The sequence below is a fragment of the Bufo gargarizans genome, chromosome 3, assembly GCF_014858855.1.
Source record: "Bufo gargarizans isolate SCDJY-AF-19 chromosome 3, ASM1485885v1, whole genome shotgun sequence".
Classification (NCBI taxonomy): domain Eukaryota; kingdom Metazoa; phylum Chordata; class Amphibia; order Anura; family Bufonidae; genus Bufo; species Bufo gargarizans.
The window spans coordinates 27905219-27931255 of NC_058082.1; the positions used below are offsets into that span (position 1 = coordinate 27905219).

Genomic DNA, 26037 nt, shown 5'->3' on the forward strand with positions numbered 1-26037 from the left:
CATGGGGAAGGAGAGGTTTGTCCTATAAAGGTAAAAAACAAAAAACAAACAAAAAAAATCACCAGTACGCAAAAAGGTTAATGTTCAGTTCAAAAAGTTTAAGTTTATATGTTCTGTTCAAAAGTTAATAAAATTGTTGCGTTGCGGCCTGGTTTTTTCTTTTTTCTTTTTTTTTTACCTTCCAGGTGGACCAACCGATCGACTAGCTGCAGCACTGATGTGCATTCTGACAGAAGCATTGCGCTGCTGTCAGATTACACACAAGTCGGTGTATGCGGCGCTGCAAGACGAGATTTCTCCTCTGCAGTAAAAGATACGTTTGCCGAGGCATATGAGCTGAGGAGGAGGCGGTGTTCCTATGCTTTGGCAAACACTTTGTATATAAAAAAAAAAATCCCGGCAATGATTTATTCATCCACATCGATTGATGTGAATGGAGAAATCTGGTTTGCCAGGGCATACAAGCTAAGTGGGTATGGATGTTGGGCGGAGCTCCTATGTCCTGGCAGATGCCTTTCCCCTCCTTTTTTTTTTTTGGCAGAGATTTTTTCATCCACATTGATCGATGCGAATGAAGAAATCTGTGCCGTTCATTTTTTTTCTTCCAGCCCAGAGGCTGAACGGAAAAAAAAATCTCATTACATGTATGCTCAATATAAGGAGAATAGCAGAAACTCCTAATGCTGGCCATACATGTAATGATTGCGGAGACCCTCAAATGCCAGGGCAGTACAAACACCCCACAAATGACCCAATTTTGGAAAGAAGACACCCCAAGGTATTCGCTGAGGGGCATATTGAGTCCATGAAAGATTGAAATTGTTGTCCCAAGTTGGCGGAAAGTGAGATTTTGTGAGAAAAAACAAAAAAAAATCAATTTCCGCTAACTTATGACCAAAAAAAAAATTTCTATGAACTCGCCAGGCCCCTCATTGAATACCTTGGGGTGTCTTCTTTCCAAAGTGGGGTCACATGTGGGGTATTTATACTGCCCTGGCTTTTTAGGGGCCCTAAAGCGTGAGAAGAAGTCTGGGATCCAAATGTCTAAAAATGCCCTCCTAAAAGGAATTTAGGCCGCTTTGCGCATCTAGGCTGTAAAAAAGTGTCACACATGTGGTATAGCCGTACTCAGGAGAAGTTGGGGAATGTGTTTTGGGGTGTCATTTTACATATACCCATGCTGGGTGAGATAAATATCTTGGTCAAATGCCAACTTTGTATAAAAAAAATGGGAAAAGTTGTCTTTTGCCAAGATATTTCTCTCACCCAGCATGGGTATATGTAAAATGACACCCCAAAACACATTCCCCAACTTCTCCTGAGTACGGCGATACCAGATGTGTGGCACTTTTTTGCAGCCTAGGTGGGCAAAGGGGCACACATTCCAAAGTGCACCTTTCGGATTTCACCGGTCATTTTTTACAGATTTTGATTGCAAACTTCTTCTCACACATCTGGGCCCCTAGAATGCCAGGGCAGTATAACTACCCCACAAGTGACCCCATTTTGGAAAGAAGACACCCCAAGGTATTTTGTGATGGGCATAGTGAGTTCATGGAAGTTTTTATTTTTTGTCACAAGTTAGTGGAATATGAGACTTTGTAAGAAAAAAATAATAAAAATAAAAAATCATCATTTTCCGCTAACTTGTGACAAAAAATTAAAAATTCTAGGAACTCGCCATGCCCCTCACGGAATACCTTGGGGTGTCTTCTTTCCAAAATGGGGTCACTTGTGGCGTAGTTATACTGCCCTGGCATTCTAGGGGCCCTAATGTGTGGTAAGTAGTTTGCAATCAAAATGTGTAAAAAATGGCCTGTGAAATCCGAAAGGTGCTCTCTGGAATATGTGCCCCTTTGCCCACCTTGGCTGCAAAAAATTGTCACACATCTGGTATCGCCGTACTCAGGAGAAGTTGGGGAATGTGTTTTGGGGTGTCATTTTACATATACCCATGCTGGGTGAGAGAAATATCTTGGCAAAAGACAACTTTTCCCATTTTTTTATACAAAGTTGGCATTTGACCAAGATATTTCTCTCACCCAGCATGGGTATATGTAAAATGACACCCCAAAACACATTCCCCAACTTCTCCTGAGTACGGCGATACCAGATGTGTGACACTTTTTTGCAGCCTAGGTGGGCAAAGGGGCACACATTCCAAAGTGCACCTTTCGGATTTCACCGGTCATTTTTTACAGATTTTGATTGCAAACTTCTTCTCACACATCTGGGCCCCTAGAATGCCAGGGCAGTATAACTACCCCATAAGTGACCCCATTTTGGAAAGAAGACACCCCAAGGTATTTTGTGATGGGCATAGGGAGTTCATGGAAGTTTTTATGCACTTACCGCTACTATAGAAGTCCTTTTTGTTCCACGTTCGTTGTCAGCACTGCTACAAGTTCACCGGCGCACTCCTCTGGATACACGTGTCCAGACCACGTGCCCCTAGTTTTTGTTTTTCACCAGGTTGTTGTTCATATCCTGGAGGTTGTGGTACTTGCCGGGTGGTTTGAGACTCTAGTTACGTATCGTGCTGACAAGTTGAACCCAAGTCACCGCTGCACCTTTTTCACTGTAATGCTTTTTCCATCCTTCTATTGTGGTTTTTCCGTGCTTACTGTTGTCGACGTCTGGCTTATGGTGACAAAGCGCCAAACATGTTTCGGAGCTGCGGCTCCTTCCTCAGTGGCTATAAGTCACCTCTATAAGCCCAGCTTTATATACACCTTCTTTCATTCACCTTGATTAGGTTGGAGGGATAAATCCAAAACCTGGGCATGGACCTTACACTCATGTGCATGTATTTCTAATATCACGATACTATTTCATCACTCATGCAATAAAATTATCCTACTTTACACACATTTTCCATTTCCTGCGGTGGTGGTGCGTTTTCAGAATTTTTTTTCGTATACATGCGTTTTTTCTGTGTACACTTATTTGTCCTTGCTGTGTATTATTTGCGTTTATCTGAATATAGTTGTCATTCTCATAACATGGTTCTACTAAATTTTCTTCATTATACTTACCCTAAGGATTTCATTGTTTGGAAAAAATTATTCTAATTTGTGCTACCTGCGGTAACGATGCGTTTTTTTCCATACACATGCTTTTTTCTACCAAGACTTCTTTTTCATTGCTATCTAACATTTCTATAAATCAAAATATAACCAACATTCTCATTTTAGGATTTCTACTACTTTATCAAGATATATTAGTTGTCTCTCTATTCTTTCTTCTTTTCATTTATTACAACATATCTAATAATTCATTGGTACATGGGAGACTAATATATAGTGACCTTTGCTTGTGAATAGGGGAGGCGTCCGGATCAGAGGGGAAACTAGGATGCCGATTAATGCTGCGTTCCTGTTTCCCATTAGAGCCAGGCCCCCACCCTCCACGAAAAAGAAGATACGAAGTGGACAGGGAAAACGGAATCGACAGAAACAACAGATGGGGGAGAATCTGATAAAAGAGAAGGACTCCATTATTAATCTCAGTCAATGTACGTTGACTGAGCCCCCCAAAAAGCTGTTGAATTAGGGACTCAAATTTGCCCCTACAGCCCTATTGAACAAATTCAACACCTATATAGGGATCAAAAAATTTGTAAGAAGGCTATGCCTAAAGAAACATTTAAAAAAAAAAGTATGAGAAGGAAATTGCTCTCTCAACAAAATATCTACACACGTCTTTAAAACAAAAATTCCGTATGTATCCTAGACAAGAAATAGGTGAACAAATAGGAACTTTTAGGAAAAACTTAGAAATGGGAATAAGGAACAAGAAAAATCCACCCAAAAAATGTAATACCTTAAACCACAAGAAGTAGAGGGACTAAAACAGTTGCAGAAAAATAATAAAATCACAATATGTCCAGCAGATAAAAGGGGGGCAATTGTGATACAAGATACATTTAAATATGACGAGGCGTGTAGAAAACAATTAGGAGAGGGAAACACCTATGGTAAATTGATAAAAGACCCTACAAAAGAATACCAGACATTATTAGTAGATTTATGGAAAAAAGGAAGAGATAAAGGCATTTTACTTGAAAGAGAATTTTAATATATAGTGGGAACACAACAACGGATTCCAGTTTTTTATTGTGTACTGAAAGTTCATAAGGACCATCAAAACCCACCAGGCCGCCCAATAATATTGTGTATTGGGTCAGTTATGTCTAACCTATCTCAATACTTAGACCGAATATTCCAACCAGTAGTAAAAACCACCCCGTCGTATGTTAAAGATACAACACAAGTCACCTCAATGGTGGAAGCCCTCCAGTATAAACCAAACTGGACCCTGGTAACACTTGATGTGAATACCTTGTACACAGTGCTAGACCATAAACAAGGTATAGAAGCCATACACTGTGTTACAAAGGGAAAGTGAATTAAATGAGGAACAAATATTATTCACCTTAGAGGGGATTCAACATATTTTAAACAAACTATTATTTTTGGTATGAATCAGATTTTTATTTGCAAACGTGCGGTACTGCCATGGGTACCAGATTCGCCCCCAGCTACGCAAACTTATTTTTGGTGCAATGGGAATACGAAACAATTCACCCAAAGCTGGGGGAGGATCTGGTACTCTGGCGACGTTTTATAGATGACATTTTATAGATATGGGATAGGAGTGAAAGTGAATTGGGACAGTTTTTAAATGCAATTAATTCCAACTCCAAAAATTAGAGATTCACACCAAACATAGATAGGAAACAAATTACCTTTTTATATCTTGTAATATCCGTGCAAGAAAATAAACTAAGGCTACTTTCACACTGGCGTTTCTGCATCCACTTGTGAGATCCGTTTCAGGGCTCTCACACACGGCTCAAAACGGATGAGTGCAGCCCCAATGCATTCTGAATGGACAAGGATCCGTTCAGAATGCATCAGTTTGGCTCCGTTCCTCCTCCATTCCGCTCTGGAGGAGGACACCAAAACGCAGCTTGCAGCATTTTGTTGTCCGCCTGATGGTGCGGAGCCAAACGGATCCGTCCTGACTTACAATGTAAGTCAATGGGGATGAAACCGTTTTCACTGACACAATATGGTGCAATTGAAAATGGATCCGTCCCCCATTGACTTTCAATGTAAGTCAGGACGGATCTTTTTTGAAAGAATAATGCAAACAAATCCGTTCTGAACTGATACAAGCGTTTGCATTATCGGTGCGGATTAGTCTGTGCAGATACAAGACAGATCCGCACCGATCGCAGGTGTGAATGTAGCCTTACCTATAAAACACATCGTAAGGATGTGGCGAAAAACAGCTACATCCTTTATAATAGTTGCCACCTTCCGAGATGGCTGACTAATATACCTGTCAACCAATTTGGGTGACTAAAGCGGAACTGTAGTGTAGAAGTTCAATTAGAAGAAAAAGCTCAGCAACTGTCAATGGAGTTTATAAATAAAGACTACCCGCAGGAAATTATTGAAACATTACTAGAAGAAGTAAAGGAAATGAAAAGGGAAGTCAAAAAATGCAAAATAACAAAAAGAAGAGGAAATTAGAATTGTACTCCCATTTAATTCCCAATATAGATGGAGAAAATAATAACCCAACATTGGCACCACCTACTTAAGGATAAGGTTATAGGATCATGTTTGCCAACATACCTCAAAATCACATATACCAGAGCCCCGTCATTAGGCAATAAAGTCGCCCCGACAATGAGAAGTCAAAGTAAAACCACCTTAATTACAGAATGGGCGAATGCAAAAGGTTTTTTTAAGTGTGGAAAATGTGGCAACTGCCAAGTCACAAAGGGCCCTAGGAAAACGAATATAATATGCTCCACACAGAACAACTATAAATGGGAGATTAGGGAATTCCTAACATGTAACTCGAAGAGTGTCATTTATATGATACAGTGCCCCTGCAACAGGCAGTATATAGGGAGGACCAAACAAACCCTCAAAAAGAGACTTGCAGAGCACATAAATAACATCCGAAAAGGGCTAGAGACACATACTCTAAACATTTTAAAGATCATCATTGTAAAAACCCTAGCTGTATGCTCTTCATGGCAATTGAAAGTATTCAATATAAATGGAGAGGGGGTGACCATATAGCCTGTATGTCTCGGGCGGAATCGAGGCGTATATTTGACTTCGAAACTCAAACCCCACAAGGCCTCAATGCAGACATGGAGTTATTTTGGCTTCTTAGAGTAATAAGAAAATTAATGAGGGTGGGGGCCCGATGTAACGTTATACTTCCCTACTTCGTTAGATTTCCCTACCCTCGTCACTTCTGGTCGCACCGGACATGACGTGAGAAGGTGTGCAGCGCCGCGCAGGCTCACAATGACAGATTAGGATCCTCACCAGCGGTTAGGGTAGGGAAAAATCACTGGCCCGTACGCAATTTTTCCCTTCCCTAACCGCTGGTGAGGCTCCCGGTGCATGCACAGTGTCGGCCGGTGTCCAGCTGAGAACATCCATCTGATCACCGCGCCTGCGCACTGGCCCATAATTTTTCCCTACCCTAACTGCCAGCGAGGCTCCCGGCGCATGTGCACTCTGCTGTTAAATTTCCCTAACCCGTCGTTGTGCGGCTGCGTGGCGCTGCACACCTCTTCACGTCATGTCCGGTGCGACCGAAAGTGACGAGGGTAGGGAAATCTCACGAAGTAGCGAAGTATAGCGTTACACCGGCTCTAATGGGAAACTGGAACGCGGCATTAATCGGCGTCCTGGTTTCCCCTTGGATCCGGACGCCTCCCCTATTCACAAGCAAAGGTGACTATATATTTGTCTCCCATGTACCAATGAATTATTAGATATTTTGTATTAAATGAATAGAAGAAAGAATAGAGAGACAACTAATATATCTTGATAAAGTAGTAGAAATCCTAAAAAAAGAACATTGGTTATATTTAGACTTATAGAAATGTTAGATAGCAATGAAAAAAGAGTCTTGGTAGAATGAGATATATGTATAGAAAAACGCATCAAAAATGCATCGTTACCGCAGGTAGCACAAATTTGCATAAAATGCAGATATATTTTTTTTTCCAAACATTGAAACCCTTAGGCCTCATGCACACGACAGTTTTTTTTTAAGGTCCGCAAAAACGGGGTCCGTAGGTCTGTGATCCGTGACCGTTTTTTCGTCCGTGGGTCTTCCTTGTTTTTTGGAGGATCCACGGACATGAAAAATGAAAAAAAAAAATCTAAGTCAAGTTTGCCATTGAAATGATAGGAAAAAACGGACACGGATCACGGACGCGGATGACAATCTTGTGTGCATCCGTGATTTTTCACGGACCCATTGACTTGAATGGGTCCGTAAACCGTTGGCCGTGAAAAAAATAGGACAGGTCATATTTTTTTCACGGCCAGGAAACACGGATCACGGATGCGGCTGCCAAACGGTGCATTTTCAGATTTTTCCACGGACCCATTGAAAGTCAATGGGTCCGCGAAAAAAGAACGGAAAACGGCACAACGGCCACGGATGCACACAACGGTCGTGTGCATGAGGTCTTAGGGTAAGTATAATGAAGAAAATTTTGTAGAACCATATATATTATGAGAATGACAACTATATTCAGATAAACGCAAATAATACACAGCAAGGACAAATGAATGTACACAGAAAAAACGCATGTATATGAAAAAATTCGCTGAAAACGCACCACCACCGCAGGAAATAGAAAATGTGTGTAAAGTAGGATAATTTAATTGCATGAGTGATGAAATAGTATCGTGATATTAGAAATACATGCACATGAGTGTAAGGTCCATGCCCAGGTTTTGGATTTATCCCTCCAACCTAATCAAGGCGAATGAAGGAAGGTGTATATAAAGCTGGGCTTATAGAGGTGACTTATAGCCACTGAGGAAGGAGCCGCAGCTCCGAAACATGTTTGGCACTTTGTCTACCAGAAGCCAGACATCGACAACAGTAAGGATGGAAAAAGCATTACAGTGAAAAAGGTGCAGCGGTGACTTGGGTTCAACTTGTCAGCACGATACGTAACTAGAGTCTCAAACCACCCGGCAAGTACCACAACCTCCAGGATATGAACAACAACCTGGTGAAAAACAAAAACTAGGGGCACGTGGTCCGGACACGTGTATCCAGAGGAGTGCGCCGGTGAACTTGTAGCAGTGCTGACAACGAACGTGGAACAAAAAGGACTTCTACAGTAGCGGTAAGTGCACTACCCTGATAATACACAAGGAGATTGCAACACTATAAAGTGGAACATTGCACAAACAAATCCGAAGTCTCATTGAAAGGCAAATTTAAAGCGGGACATTAACACCGACGTACAATGGGATTTTGCTACTGACACAGTGAAATAACGGGATATCATTACATTGTTGCAACAACTGAAAACATATATGTCAAATCAGAGAGCATGGAAAGGAAAAATATGCGATGAAATGTACCAGCAGTGAAGTTTATGATACAATCGCCAACTATATCTTTGGGGTCAAATCATTAATGTTTTGGTCTGCGAACAGTATTGTCCAGTTACTGGCTGAAATCTATAGGCTGGAACAGCTAGCCATGGATTTTTGCGACTAGTTTTGGAAAACATAGAAAACTTGTTGTTTATTTTATTTCATGGCAAATTTGAGATATTATTTTAGGTTGTTTCTGACTTTTTAAATACATTTGTTATATTCATATCTAAGCAGTTGTTCCAATTAATCCAGATAGTGGTGTGCCCCCATTGTTTACTGTAATTGACTTTTACATCTCAGTATCAGATATGGCATGATTAATAGAGAGTCGGAGCACTACCGCGCGGACCCGGGGGGGCTCAGCTGGACACCATTATTTTCCAAGATGAAGTCTAGAAAAGCTTGAAATCAATTAGGTGGCCTTCTAGTGCAGGCAGATGGAGGGCCTTATCCGTTGTATAACACATGTGTTTCATCATTAAGGCAGAGACCGATATAGAGTTTACATTTATGGCGCAGGGCACAATAGAGGCAACATGATTAATAGACTGCGAGATTCTAGAAAACTATAAAAAAATTCTTATCATCCTTGACTTGCATTATACATGATATACTGCATTGACTGTACAGAGATACCTGCCTCACCCTTGTAGCTGTGGCCCCTGGATACTGCTTTTAAAGTACGACTTCTCCTGGGGGAAAATAGACATTTTATTTCTTAGTCCTGTATCTTAAAATGAATCTGTCACCAGGATATTCTTTATGACACCAGGTACAATGCCTTGTAGGGCTCGCACAGCTGAATGTAATTATCCCTTTCACTTAGCGATCCGATGCTTCATTCTGGAGAAATAGTATTTTTAATCCATTTGCAAATGAACAGTTAAGTGCACCGAGGGCGGACCTAGGTCACTCTGTGCACTCTTGCTCCTTATGCTTCCTGCTGGCTCCTCCCTCTTCCTGTTGATTGACAGGGCCAGGCTCCAGCATAGTTATCTCGCCTGTCAATCAGGAAGGAGGGGGAGAGGCTGGCAGAGGAAGCAGGAGGAGCAAAGGTGCAAAGAGGGCTTGGGCCCACCCTCAGCAACTTTTGGAACTCCAGCTGCTGTGAAACTACAACTTCCAGCATGCAAACATGCTTGGCTGTTCTTCTAACTCCTATAAAAGTGAATGGGGCCTTCTGGGAGTTGTAGTTTCAGAACACCTGCAGTGCCAGAGGTTGCTGGTACCAGGCATATAGAATGAAGCAACGGATCACTATATGAAAGGTATCATTACATTCTGCTATGCTAGACCTACAGGACATCATGCCTGGTCTATCAGTGAATCTCCTGGTGACAGACAACCTTTAATACAATGGCCATCTTAGTACACTTGCCACCCAGCAGAAGGGGCAAAAGCCCCCGAGGTCCACCTTTGCTCAGCTCCTGATTTAACTCTAGTTCAACCCATGTCCTATATTTGTGACCTCTCCAGTGTTAAATATATTTGATATGTGATGAAAATACAGTTGAAACCCGAAGTTTACATACACTATATAAAAAGACACATATGCAGGTTTTTCTCAAGTTTTTTTCTGACATGAAATCAGAATAAACCTTTCCTGTTTTTGGTTAATTAGGATTACCATCATTATTATTATTTGCCAAATGCTAGAATAATGAGAGAGAGAGAGAATGTTTTAAGGCATTTCTATTACTTTCTGCAAAGTCAAAAGTTTACAGAAATTCCATTAATATTTGGTAGCATTGCCCTTAAACTGTATGACTTGGGTCAAACGTTTTGTGGATATCCTTCCACAAGCTTCTCACAATAGTTGGTCGGAATTTGGGCCCATTCATCCTGACAAAACTGGTGTAACTGAGCCATGTTTGTTGCTCGCACCTGCCTTTTCAGCTTTGCGCATACATTTTCAATAGGATTGAGATCAGGGCTTTGTGATGGCGGCTCCAAAACATTGACTTTGTTATCCTAACAACCGTTTTTTTTTAAGGTCCGCAAAAACGGGGTCCGTTGTTCCGTGATCCGTGACCGTTTTTTTGTCCGTGGGTCTTCCTTTTTTTTTGGAGGATCCACGGACATGAAAAATGAAAAAAAAATCTAAGTCAAGTTTGCCATTGAAATGATAGGAAAAAACGGACACGGATCACGGACACGGATCACGGACACGGATGACAATCTTGTGTGCATCCGTGTTTTTTCACGGACCCATTGGCTTGAATGGGTCCGTGAACCGTTGGCCGTGAAAAAAATAGGACAGGTCATATTTTTTTCACGGGCAAGAAAAACGGATCACGGATGCGGCTGCCAAACGGTGCATTTTCAGATTTTTCCACGGACCCATTGAAAGTCAATGGGTCCGCGAAAAAAAACGGAAAACGGCACAACGGCCACGGATGCACACAACGGTCGTGTGCATGAGGCCTTAAGCCACTTTGTAACCAGTTTGGCAGTATGCTTCAGGTCATTGTCCATTTGGAAGACCCATTTCCGGCCAAGCTTTAACTTCCTGGCTGATATCTTGAGATGTTGTTTCAGTATTTCAACATAATCTTCTTTCCTCATGACGCCATCTATTTTGTGACGTGCACCAGTCCCTCCTGCAGCAGAACCACCCCACAACATGATGCTGCCACCCCCGTGTTTTACAGTTGGGATGGTGTTCTTAGGCTTCCAATTATGGCCAAAAATTTAAATTTTAGTTTCTTCAGAGCACAGGACACGTCTCCAAAAATGTAGGTCTTTGTCCCTGTGTGCATTTGCAAATATTAATCTGGCTTTTTATGTTTCTTTTGGAGTAATGGCTTCTTCCTGGCAGAGTGGCCTTCAGCCCATGTTGATACAGAACTGGTTTCACTGTGGATATTGACACAATCTTACTAGCTTCCACCATCATCTTCACAAGGTCTTTTGCTTTTGTTCTTGGGTTGCACATGTCGGACCAAAGCACGTTGATCTCTGGGACACAGAACCCGTCTTCTTCCTGAGCGGTATGATGGCTGGACATTCCCATCTTGTTTGTACTTGCGTATATATGTTTGTACAGATGAATGAGGCACCTTCAGGTATCTTAAAAAAGCACCCAAGGTTGAGCCCTGGGGCGTCGCTAGGTCAAAACATTTGGGGCTTGAGCCCCTGATGTTTTGTCCAAGGCCCACAATGTTACGGCTGGTAGCTAAACAACTGCCTCGCTGACCTAAGGACGGCGATACAGTTGAATTACTATGGCCGCTTGCTTGTAGAACATTGCGGGAGGTTGGCCGTGCAAATGCCTGTTCCGGGTCTCAGGCAGGGTGATGATGTCATCGCGCATGCCTGCGCCAAGACACAGACGGCGCAGTGACTTCAACATGCCCATCTGAATCCAGAAGCCTGCAACTTGGACCTCCGGCAGTGGGAAGTCAGGTGAGTATTTTTTTATATCTTGTCCACAGTAGGGGCTTTGTGATCTGCTATGGGCACTAAATGTTGGCATTATACCTGCTGGAGCCACTGGGAGATTGGTTATAACTACAGGGGCCTTTGCAAGTACTGGGGACACTGAAGAGGTCATTTTACATGGAGGTACTATGTGGGGGCCATTATAACTGTTGGGGGGCACTATAAGTATTGCTGGAACTACAGGGGGCATTATACCTTCTGGGGCACTATAGGAGGGTATTATAACTATAGGGGGAACTACAGGAGGGCCTTATAACTACTTGGGCACTATAGGAGGATATTATACCTATTGGTGGCAGAACAGGAGAGACGTATTACTACTGGGGCACTACAGGAGGATATTATACCTATTTGGGGCACCACAGGAGGGCCTTATTACTACCGGGACACTACAGGAGGGTATTATACCTATTGGGGGCACAACAGGAGGGACTTATTACTACTAGGACACTACAGGAGGACATTATACCTTCTGGGGCACAACAGAAGGACATTATACCTATACGGGCACCACAGAAAAGCCTTATTACTGCTGGGGCACTACAGGAGGATATTATACCTATTTGGGGTACCACAGGAGGGCCTTATTACTACCGGGACACTACAGGAAAGTATTATGCCTATTGGGGGAACCACAGAAGGGCCTTATTACTACTGGTGCACTACATAAGGATATTAAACCTTTTGGGGGCACCACAGAAGGACATTATTAGTACTGGGGCACTGCAGGAGGGCATTATTCCTATAGAGCCTTCTTACTGCTAGGGCACAACAGGAGGGTATTATACCTATTGGCGGCACCACAGGAGGGCATTAAACTACTGGGGCACTACAGCGAAGCACTATAACTAAAGGGGCACTATAGGGGGCATTAGACAGTAACCACTGGGGGTCTTATAGGGGACATTATATGTTCTGCCCAGAAGACATGCCTAGACATGCAATGTAATATACAGACAGCCACTTTGCCATGTGCTTCAGCGTTAATGTAATGTTATAGTACTTTCTACGCTATGCTTAATACTTATACATGTTATTTGTATTCTTGTAGTTGTAGATCACCAATGTATCCACAGGCAAATATTATAAGGGTGATCAATTGTGAAACTTAAAATATATCTGTTATTCTAGTATCTAAAATATGTAGCCCTTAGATAAATCAAAATAAATATAAATGGAAAAACAACAATTAGTGAAATGGGAACTTATCGTGCACAGCGGCACTTTTAAACATATACCGTAGTCCTACCACACTGACGACAGGTCCCTCGATGTGGCAACTAAGGTCCAGATAGATACGAGTCAGCTCCCCTTGTGGACTTGTAATCGCCTTTCAGTGTCGGGGTTATTTAGGATCACTGTTCGCCCCTGTTTTTGACCCTGTGGTTAAGTGTAGCCCTAGCCTAAATTTTGTTCATAAGGGTGACCCCGTCTGGAACCTGTCCCTGACCAACAGCCCTATATTTTCGCTACTCTATTCCCGAGTCCCGACATGCATGTTTCATATTCTTACATGAATAATCATCAGGGGAAAGAGAATCAGGATCTGTAGGAAAAAGACAAAAGGGATACATTCGCCAATCAGGTTTTGCAAAATTTTTAAATTTTTAAGAAAATTTCCCAAAAACACTTTTTTAAGAACCAGTTCAGTTATGAAGTCACTTTGTGCGGCTTACATAGTAGAAACCACCCATAAATTGCCCAATTTTAGAAAAGTGTACCCCTCAAATTATTCAAAACTGATTTAAAAAACTTTGTAAACCCTCTAGGTGTTACACAAAAATTTAAGCAAAATGGAGGGGAAATTTTAAAATTTCACTTTTTTGTGCAGATTTTCCAATTTAACCTATTTTTCCTGTAACACAGCAAGGGTTAACAGCAAAAAAAAAAACAACTCAATGTTCCTTACCCTAATTCTGCAGTTTACGTGGTCAGTTTAGGTGGTCATAAATCTCTTCATGGGAACATGGTAGGGTTCAGAATGAAAGGAGGGCCATGTGGTTTTTGGAGTGCAGAATTTGCTGGAATGCTTTTGGGACTCCATGTCATATTTACAGAGACCAGGAGGTACCTGAACAGTGGAAATCCCCCAAAATTGACCCCATTTTGGAAACTACACCCCTCAAGGAATTTATTTAGGCATGCAGTGATTGTTTTGGCCCCACAGGTGTTTCACAGAAAACCGTAATCCGTAAAAATTAAAAAATATGTAAAATAAAAAAATTACATTTTTTGCAATAAAATGTAGGTTTATCCCCATAATTTGCTGTTTTACAAGGAATTCAAAGACACAATGCACCCAGTGGCTTGTTACACATTTTCTCCTGAATACGGCAATACCCCATATGTGGTAATTAATTGCTTTATGAGCACACAAGGATTGGAAAGGAAGGAGGATTATTATGATTTTGGAGGGCAAATTTTGCTGGAATGCTTTTGGGACACCATGTAACATTTGCAGAGGTACCTGAACAGTGAAAACCCCCCAAAAGTGACCCCATTTTGAAAACTACACACCTCAAGGAATTTATCTAGGGGTGCAGTGACTGTTTTTGCCCCCTACAGGTTTTTCACAGAAATTGTCAACACTAAGCAATAAAATAAAAAAATACATTTTTGAAATTAAATGTAGCTTTAGCCCCATATTTTGCTGTTTCACAAGGAATTCAAAGACAAAATGCACCCCGTAGTTTGTTACACATTTTATCCTGAATATGATAATACCCTATATGTGGTCATAGACTGCTGTATGGGCACACAACAAGGCTTCGAAGGGAAGCAGAGCTATTAGGATTTTGGAGGGCAGATTTTGCTGGAAAAATGCTGTTTTTGAGTTTTTGAGGTGAACCCAAAAAAGAAATCAGCTTTAAGTGACCCCATTTTGGAGACTACTCATTCAAAGAATTCATCCAGGGGTATAGTGAAAATTTTTGGTTTCTGAGGTGACATCCTTCATGACATTCAACTAGGGGTCTTGTAAGAATTTATAGTGAGCTGGAAATCCCGCACTGGGGGGGAGGGGGAATGGCAGGTCCCACTACCAACCTATCCACCATTCCATAAAATATAGGCCCAAAAAAGCTTATCAAAACCTCAGAAAAAAATGCTGAGGCAAATATTCTCTCCTACATATATTCATTACTCTAAACCAGCTATGCAACCAAGGTGAAAGAGACCCACCCTCTAGTACTTTTCCAGTTGCCGACAATATACTGAGTATTGTGGGAATATCTGTGGGTTTGCTTTTGGGGTTGCAATAATATTATAATTTGTTAGCTATGGTGCTGGTCAGTTAAATAAAAAAAAATAATGGCCAGTATGTGTGGGATGAGGGGAATATATAGAGTAGAAAATAAAAATCCAAAGAAGTATGATACATTTTAAAACACTCCTTAATGCACAGACCTGGTTTGGTGGGGCATGTTTCGCATTGGTGGATTGTGTCCTTTCTAATTCCACGTTTTGCGGGTGTCCGTTTTTTTCAGTGGGGGGAATATCTGTGGGTAAATGCTGGCCAAGAATTATCCCACAGACATCACTGCCAGATGCACTGTGACCTGCTTCCTAGTCAGTAAACATCAGGGATTTTATAACTTTCTTGAAATTGCAGAAAGGAATTGCAGCATATTTGTAGAGCACAAAGGCATTGTACAGAGCAACTTGGGTCAAATGGACAGCCAACTTCTTGTACCATACTTTTGTTTTGCGCATGGCGTTGTATGGCTTGATGACCTGATCTGAAAGGTCCACGCCGGCGGTGTATCAGCAGGGACGGAGGAGGGTTGGAGGTCGGCATCTGGTGTTGTAATGGCAGCGGGGCCCGGTGCAGTCACTGTATTCTATTACACCGGACCCCGCTCACTGTAGTATTAATAGGTAACGTGTAGGCATGGGCGCTGTTTTAAACTATAGTAATCCTCTGCAGCATAGAGAAATCCATCTAGTATGGTACTCACTTAAAATTCCTGTAGGCAGGCCGGGGGGACGGCGGCAGCGTAACTTCATTCACTACGTCACGCTCCTGCTCCGCCTGCTTCATTTATAAAGTTGGAAGAGCAGGCACGTTACGTAGTGAATGACGTAATGCTGCTGCCGCCCGCCCAGCCTGCCTACAGATGTTTCAAGTGAGTACCGTACTAGATGTTATATATGTGTCATCCACAGATTCCCCCCATAGCAGTGTCATCCACAGATTCCCCCCATAGCAGTGTCATCCACAGATTCCCCCCATAGCAGTGTCATCCACAGATTCCCCCCATAGCAGTGTCATCCACAGATTCCCCCATAACAGTGTCATCCACATATCCCCCATAACAGTGGCATACACAGATCCCCCATAACAGTGGCATACACAGATCCCCCATAACAGTGGCATACACAGATCCCCCATAACAGTGGCATACACAGATCCCCCATAACAGTGGCATACACCGATCCCCCATAACAGTGGCATACACAGATCCCCATAACAGTGCCATCCACAGATCCCCCATAACAGTGGCATACACAGATCCCCATAACAATGCCATCCACATATCCTCATAACAGTGCCATCCACAGATCCACCATAACAGTGTTAACCACAGATCCCCCATAACAGTGTCATCCACAGATCCCCATAACAGTGTTATCCACAGATCCCCCATAACAGTGTTATCCACAGATCCCCCATAATAGTTTCATCCACAGACCACCATTAGTTCAAAACCCACCAAAAGCACACCTTTTGGTACAATTTTTTTTTTCTTATTGCCCTCCTCTAAAACCTAGGTGCGTCTTATATATATTAGGTTAATATTTGAAAAGTTTCTCATCTTATGAACGGAGGCACTCCTTGTACCTTGCCATCACTACTTTCTTTCTCTACAGTGCCTTGAAAAAATATTCATACCCCTTGAACTTTTCTATATTTTTTCACGGTACACCCACAAACAAAATTGTATTTTATTGGGATTTTATATTATAGATCAACACAAAGTAGCAAAATCTGAACAGTGTGGTGTGCATTTGTATTCAGCCCAGGGGCAGATTAAGTGCATGAAAGGCCCGGGGCTGTCTACCAAACTTGGGCCCCTCCCTCCATTTTAGTTTAGTTTTTTTTTTGTATGAAGAGGCTGTGGTGCTTCATTAGCGCCACAGTCTCTTCCTAGGCCATATGACATCTTCAGACAAAAAAAAATACCCCAAATTGGGTCCTAAACTTGGTTGCCAAATTTAAAATACATACAGTACAGACCAAAAGTTTTGACACACCTTCTCATTCAAAGAGTTTTCTTTATTTTCATAACTATGAAAATTGTAGCTTCGCACTGAAGTCAACAAAACTATGAATTAACACATGTGGAATTATATACATAACAAAAAAGTGTGAAACAACTGAAAATATGTAATATTCTAGGTACTTCAAAGTAGCCACCTTTTGCTTTGATTACTGCTTTGCACACTCTTGGCATTCTCTTGATGAGCTTCAAGAGGTAGTCACCTGAAATGGTTTTCACTTCACAGGTGTGCCCTGCCAGGTTTAATAAGTGGGATTTCTTGCCTTATAAATGGGGTTGGGTCCATCAGTTGCGTTGTGGAGAAGTCAGGTGGATACACAGCTGATAGTCCTACTGAATAGACTTTTAGAATTTGTATTATGGCAAGAAAAACATGTGTTAATTTATAGTTTTGATGCCTTCAGTGTGAATCTAGAATTTTCATATAAAGAAAACTCTTTGAATGAGAAGGTGTGTCCAAACTTTTGGTCTGTACTGTATAATTATAATAAAAAAGACTTGGAGGAAAATACAGCACCACATACCTCTTGCATCCAGTGACATCTCCTGTCCTGTAGATCTTCTCTTTCCTCTTCTCCTCCATTTGACCCAGACCACCATGGCAAATTCTTTCAGCTACATCTCGTCTCTACAGTTTGTAACACAGACACGTTAGATTTCAAAATTTTTCCATCAGCCTCCTCATCCTGGTGTCCCCACAGTGTCATCCTGCTGCCACTCCCAATACTGTGCCTGTTGTGCTCCCCAATGTCCAAGGTACTATACTGCTGAAAAAATAGTGACCCTAATAGACATAATTTAAGTCATTTATCAAACTGGTGCAAAGTAGAACTGGATTTCCAAAAGAGCTGTCAAATATGAAAGGTGGAATCTGATTGGCTGCTATGGGCAACTAAGCTAGTTCTAGTTTACACCAGTTTGATAAATTACCCCAAATGTCCCTATAGTGTCCACAGCAGCTATAATGTCTCCTAGGGTGCCCTGAGTAATAATGCTACCCTCTATTGTGCTCCAGGCAATAATCCCTGTATAGTGTCCCCAAAAATAATAGAATTGCCCCTACAGTGCCTCCCAAATAGAAATTACCCACACTGTCCCCACATAGAAATTACCCAACACTGTCCCCACATAGCAATTACCCCACACTGTCCCCACATAGAAATTACCCCACACTGTCCCCACATAGCAATTACCCCACACTGTCCCCACATAGCAATTACCCCACACTGTCCCCACATACCAATTACCTCACACTGTCCCCACATAGCAATTACCCCACACTGTCCCCACATAGCAATTACCCCCACACTGTCCCCACATAGCAATTACCCCACACTGCCCCCACATAGTAATTTCCACCACACTGTCCCCACATAGAAATGACCCACACTGTCCCCACATAGCAATTACCTAACACTGTCCCCACATAGCAATTACCCCACACTGTCTCCACATAGCAATTTCCCCCACACTGTCCCCACATAGCAATTACCCCACACTGTCTCCACATAGAAATTACCCCACACTGTCCTCACATAGCAATTTCCCCACACTGCCCCCACACAATAGTTTCCCCCACACTGTCCCCACATAGCAATTACCCCACACTGTCCCCACATAGAAATTACCCACACTGTCCCCACATAGAAATTACCCAACACTGTCCCCACATAGCAATTACCCCACACTGTCCCCACATAGAAATTACCCCACACTGTCCCCACATAGCAATTACCCCACACTGTCCCCACATAGCAATTACCCCACACTGTCCCCACATACCAATTACCTCACACTGTCCCCACATAGCAATTACCCCACACTGTCCCCACATAGCAATTTCCCCCACACTGTCCCCACATAGCAATTACCCCACACTGCCCCCACATAGTAATTTCCACCACACTGTCCCCACATAGAAATGACCCACACTGTCCCCACATAGCAATTACCTAACACTGTCCCCACATAGCAATTACCCCACACTGTCTCCACATAGCAATTTCCCCCACACTGTCCCCACATAGCAATTACCCCACACTGTCTCCACATAGAAATTACCCCACACTGTCCTCACATAGCAATTTCCCCACACTGCCCCCACACAATAGTTTCCCCCACACTGTCCCCACATAGCAATTACCCCACACTGTCCCCACATAGAAATTACCCCACACTGTCCCCACATAGCAATTTCCCCACACTGTCCCCACATAGCAATTTCCCCCACACTGTCCCCACATAGAAATTACCCAACACTGTCCCCACATAGCAATTACCCCACATTGTCCCCACATAGTAATTTGCCCCCACATAGTAGTCCTTCCCATAATAAATTGCTCCCACACTGCCCCATATAGTAATTTGCCCCCACATAGTAGTCCTTCCCATAATAATTTGGCCCCACACAGCCCCATATAGTAATTTGCCCCCACATAGTAGTCCCTCCCATAATAATTTGCTCCCACACATTCATTTTCCCCCACACTGCCTCATATAGTAATTTGCCCCCACACTGCCCCATATAGTAATTTTCCCCTACATAGTAGTCCCTCCCATAATAATTTGCCCCCACATAGTATTCCCTTCCATAATAATTTGCCCCCACAGCCCCCACATCCCCCCATGTACTCGATGTCTCTTAATATGTCCTACTGTTTGTCCCCCAAAGTAGGCACATGAAAAAAATAATGAAAAGCTAAATACTCACCTATGTCCAGGGCCAGGCGCTTGCTCGCAGAGAAAGACGGGATGAGGCAGTGCTGCATCCCGGCACAGGCGCACGATGACGTCATCACGCACGCCTGCGTCGGGATTTCACTACCGCATAGGCCTGAGGCCTACTAGGCCTGAAGCCTATGGCCATGATCGGCGACGGGTCGGTGCTGGGCCCGGGGCTGCCGACCCGAACGTCCCTATTGTAATCCGCCACTGATTCAACCCCCTGTACTCTGATACCCCTAAATAAAATCTGGTGTGACCAACAGCCTTCAGAAGTCAGATAATTAGGAAATAGAATCCACCTGTGTGTTATTTATTCTTAGTATACCTACAGCTGTTCTGTGAAGGCCTAAGAGGTTTGTTAGAGAACATTAATGATCAAACAGCATCATGAAAACCAAGGAACACACCAGACAGGTCAGGAAAAAAGTTGTGAAGAATTGTAAAGCAGGGTTAGGTTATTAAAAAAAGTATCTCGAAGTATCCCAATCCCTGAAAATCTCATGGAGCACTGTTCAATCCATTATCTGAAAATGGAAAGAGTATGGCATAACTGCAAGCCTACCAAGACATGGCCGTCCACCTAAACTGATAGCCCAGGCAAGGAGAGCACTAATTAGTGAAACAGCCAAGAGGCCCATCGTCACTCTGGAGGAGCTGCAGAGATCAACAGCTCAGGTAGGAGAAACTTTCCACAGGAGAACTATTAGTCATTTACTCCACAAATCTGGCTTTTGTGAAAGAGTGACAAGAAGAAAGCCATTTTTGAAAGCAAGCCATAAGACTCCCCGTTTGCAGGTGACACAGCAAGCATGTGCAAGAAGGTGCTCTGGTCACATAAGACCAAAGTTTAACTTTTTGGCCTCAATGCAAAAAATTACGTATGGAGTAAAACTAACACTAATCACCCTGAACACACCATCCCCTCCATGAAACATGGTGGTGGCAGCATCATGTTCTGGGGATGCTTTTCTTCAGCAGAGACAGGGAAGCTGGTCAGAGTTGATGGGAAGATGGATTTAGCTAAATACAGGGCAATCCTGGAGGAAAACATGGTAGAGGCTGCAAGACGAGACTGGGGAGGCTGTTCACCTTCCAGCAGGACGATGACCCTAAACGTACAGCCAGAGCTACACTGGAATGGTTTAGATCAAAGCATGTGTCAGAATCAGGGCCGTCTTTAACATGGGGCAAAAGGGGCAGCTGCCCCCGGGCCCAGTTGCTCCTGGGGGGCCCAAGGCAACTGCCTCTTGAGCCCCGCTGGCCACTGGAGGACCTTTCATGGGTCCATACAGGGCCGTCTTTAACATGGGCCAAAAGGGGCAGCTGCCCCAGGCCCAGTTCCTCTTGGGGGGGGCCCAAGGCAACTGCCTCTTGAGCCCTGCTGGCCACTGAAGGACCTTTCATGGGTCCATACTTTATTAACTAAGTAGCAGGACATGTAGGGCATACATGATGGATGTCCCTGCACTTACTATTATTTCTGGGCGCCGCTCAGTTGCCCCCGTTACATTCTCCCGCGCTGTATGCTAAGTAACAACATCGGAACACCAGGGAGGAGACATCAGCTTTTCTCTGTGGGTGTTCCTGCTGCCTGGCTGTAGCGCTGGCCAATCGCAGAGCAGAACATCACAGCCAGGGAGAAAAAAAACTCACCTTCTTCCTGGCTGTGACGTTCTGCGCTGTGATTGCACAGCGCTACACCCAGGGAGAAGGAACGCCTAGGGAGAAAAGCTGATGTCTCCTCCCTGGTGATCCGATGCTGTTACTTAGCATACAGCGCGGGGGCCACAGTGGAACAACGGAGCGGCGCCCAGAAATAATAGTAAGTGCAGGGACATCCCCCATGTATGCCCTACATGTCCTGCTACTTAGTTAATAAAGTATGGACCCATAAATGCGTCAGCGGCACTTGTGTTCTCCCTCTCGCCCAGGGTCCAATAAATATTAAACACGGCCCTGGTTAGAATGGCCCAGTCAAAGTCCAGACATCTCATTGAGAATCTGTGGCAGGACTTGAAAACTGATGTTCACAGGCGTTCTCCATCCAATCTGACTGAGCTTGAACTATTTTGCAAAGAAGAATGGGCAAAATTTTCAGCCTCTAGAGGAGCGCCACCACCCAGTTTCCATCTCTTGTTCCATTGGTATGTTGCCATTTATGCTACATGTATAATATAGCAAGTAAACTTGTCAGTTATTTTGCTATACTTGTTACGCACAGGCCACTTTCTGGCATACTTGCCAATGTATACGCACTTTATATTAATATGACCATCCTTACCCTTTATGGGATACGTCACTTACATCTTTTGAAGGTCAATTATTTATTTTTTTCTTGCTGCTAAATTGTCATAGTCTAGAGGTTATTAGCAAGGTGGTGTGCTACTGTGTTTTGTCCCTGCTTGTTCACAAGTATGTATTGTGGATTTAAATTTTAATATTGATATTAATAAATATTACATTTTATTATCTATTGATGATGGTGTGTTTTTGCACTCCTTTCTGTTGTGATTAATTTAAATTTCGGGAGTGTACCGTTTAATTGAGACCGTTTGGTGATTTTTTTTATACCCCCAAATTCTTGCAGCTGTAATTTCAGTGAAAGATGGTCTTACAAAGTATTGACTCAGGGAGGCTGAATACAAATGCACGCCACACTTTCCAGATTTTTATTTATTGAAAATGTATCATTTTCTTTTCATGTTACACATACAGTACTTGCTACTTTGTGTTGGTTTATTTCTTAAAATCCTAATAAAATGCATTTAGGTTTGTGGGTATAATGTGAAAAAAGTGGAAAAGTTTAAGCGGTATGAATACTTTTTCAAGGCACGGTATATTTTAAGAATGAAGTAAGGTTTTGTGTTTTACTACTTAAGAGAGATGGACAGTACCATGAATATTGTGCACATCTGGGGTCAGGGGGGCAGAGGGCCCATAAAGCACCATACTCAACCATAGGAAAATTGTAAGTAGTCTCACAGTTCCCTCAATGGTCCATGCCCGGCACTGATCTGTATAATCAGTCAAGGACAGGAAGGGAAGTACTTAGCTTAGGAATGTTGAAAAACACCAAGGAATATGGCATTAACCCTGTTATTACCCTGGACCACCAGGGAAGAAAAAACTGGCTACTACACTACACTAGGCTGATTGCATTAACCCATCCAATATCTTCCACCCCCCAGGGTACCCTGAATTAGTCTAAAATCGGTTTTAACACCAAACCTACTTCCCCATGTAGAGTAACTTTAACCCATATACAGATGTAGCAGAGTTATCACTTAAACTGTTAACTCAAATTTCTTAACTCATCGTGTTATCTTGAAGCAAAAGCCATTGAAAAGCAATTGAAGGTGTTTGCTTAACACATTTAGTTTAGATAACACATCTCATAAAGCATGAGTATTAACTCTACTACATCTGTACATAATAGACTGCAGAAACCAATAGAAGTATATGTAGTTAAATAATGAATCACCAAGTAGTCACACCATTAACATGATTATACCATTACATTTTATTAAACATATATTAACAAACATGATTGGCATACACAAACTGGTTAAAAAGATTAAAAACAACACAGTCGTGGTGGCCAGACAATGGAATAGACATAAAGTGCAATTGCAAAATAATAGGATGTTATTAGAAACAAAGCATAACGGTGTAGCTGTGAAAGTATCCGTATATGAAATATGCTAAATATACTCAAGAGAATATAGTATAATAAAGATGTATATAAAGAAAAGAGCAATTGATAATACCAACCAAAGTGTGCAGTCCCGTATCAGGTCAGACCACCACCACGCCCCGACGTGCGTTTTACATTGTACAAAATAGCCCTAATGATAGGTTCCTGTAAGCCCTGTACAAATATAAATACTCTGGTTCCAAAAATCTGCATTTACTATTCTTTTTTATTTCTAGTGAGGAAACTATCAGAAGTTTATGTCTCCCTGACTTTCCGGAACCTTCTGACCTCTTCTGGAAGTATCTGGACCTGGCCACATTCATTTTACTCTATGTCTTACCATTACTGATCATCTCTGTTGCCTACACAACCGTAGCAAAGAAGTTGTGGCTCCGCAATGCCATCGGAGATGTCACCACCGAGCAGTATTTTGCCCTCCGTCGAAAGAAAAAGAAGACCATCAAGATGTTGATGCTTGTGGTTGTCCTCTTCGCTGTCTGCTGGTTCCCTTTGAACTGTTATGTCGTCCTCCTCTCAAGTCAAATCATTCGTACTAACAATGCCGTTTACTTTGCGTTCCACTGGTTTGCCATGAGCAGTACCTGCTACAACCCATTTATATACTGTTGGCTTAATGACAATTTCAGATCGGAACTAAAGGCCTTGCTCAACATTTGCAAGAAGCAGCCTGGACCTCAGGAAGACCTACTTCCCTCCAACGTCCCTTCTTATAGAGTGGCCTGGCCTGAAAGCCGAAGCTTCAAGAGGTCATTAGTGTCACATGCCCTCCCATCATCTTCTAATATCCAGTCTGGGAAGACTGATATCTCGGCTGTGGAGCCTATCGTGTCTGTTGGCTAATCTTTTACTTGAAATCAGCAAAGGTCGAGAGTAGACCAGCTAAAACTCTTAGTGGATCCTTCAGTTTGCTCACTGGTGCTCAAGAAATTATGAGGATGATATTTTATTCAAATGTATGTTTTACTGAATGTCTAGGGGTAAAAGAAGAAGAAGACCTTGACAAGGGAAGAAATGCTGCGCAACCGTTGCTGCACAAAGGCTTAATGCTCTGGGATCTAACCTTTAGCAAGATTGGTGTGAGCTTTGTGCTATCCATAATGAGAGGGAAAACAGTTCTGCTGCTACAGTCTATGTAATCAGATTGTGAGGGGAGCATCTGCTTAGTGTACTTTGTGATTTCATTATTTTGCTGCTAAATCATCTTTTGTACAATGTCTCGTGCAAATGAAAGAAAGTCATTAAAATTAAGACAATGGAGTGAAGGCAGACCATTTATAAATATAGTGATGTGGTGACAATGGTTCGTCATAGATCATATTGTGATTTCCATAGATCATTCTCCAAAGATCATGCCAAAGCCATTGATGTTTTCTACAATACCCTGCAACAATAGGCTTTGCTGTCAATAACAAACACTACTAGGTCTATGCCTAGCACTGCTTTCTTCACGTGACGGCGCCGAAATGGATTGCTAATAAAGAGTCCATGCAGAACAGCTTCTCTTTTTCATAACCCCATCAATTCTTGGAATTAGGCTTTGCAATAAAATGTTTGTTAAAAAGGTTGTCTCACCTCAGCCATTGGTGGCATATCGCTAGGATATGTCACCAATGTCTGATAGGTGCGGGTCCAACCTCTGGGACTCGTATGCACAGTGCGCTCCCCTTCACTTTGGAACTCCCGCAGAAATGAATTTAGAATGCACTGCGCAAGTGCGGCTACCTCTCCATTTACTTATATGGAACTGTCGGAAACAGCTGAGCCAGTATTCGGCCATTTTTTGCACACTCATAGAAATGAAGGGAGGGCGGCTATGCATGCGCAGTGCATTCTCGTTCACTTTGGGAGCTCCTTCCTCCCTACAGTGCCTACTAAACTGAGCGCTACATTGGCCACATCTGTACATGTCCCTTCATCATGGCTCCATCTTGGAGAACCCTGATCATCCATGCATTATATGGTCAGTCATTCATATGATTGGTCATACTGAACAGATGCAGCACTTGTTATCTTGACATATGGGTCGCTGCGCTATTAACATAGCACGCTGTTATAGTAGTGTATGAGAACAGTGTTCTATTTTAATAGCAGAATTATATGCTACAGACAGTGATTGCTACGTCTGTATGCAATACTACATTTACCCTGCAGACTGCAAGTGCCTAGGGATATAAAGACATATGTCATCCATGTGCCGTCTGCATAGTTACATAGTTATTGTGGTTGAAAAAAGACATAAGTCCATCAAGTTCAACCAAGGGATACAATAGGTAGGGATGCGAATCCCAGAAGGATTTTTTTTCATAAGCATTATTGTCATTTACTTTTAAGAATTCATCTAAACCCTTTTTAAAACTGTCCACTGTTCCTGCTGTGACCACGTCCTGAGGAAGTCTATTCCACAGATATACAGATCCTACAGTAAAGAAAC

General features: G+C 42.5%; 1 protein-coding gene across 1 annotated transcript in view; it reads left to right on the forward strand.

Moving 5' to 3' along the window:
- GPR83 (G protein-coupled receptor 83) overlaps positions 1–24446 on the forward strand; it is a 52738-nt gene extending 28292 nt beyond the window's left edge. The window contains exon 4 of the mRNA XM_044288331.1: positions 23822–24446. Coding sequence (XP_044144266.1) covers positions 23822–24446 — 625 coding nt within the window. The remainder of the gene's footprint in view (positions 1–23821) is intronic.
- Positions 24447–26037: the final 1591 nt, after the last annotated feature.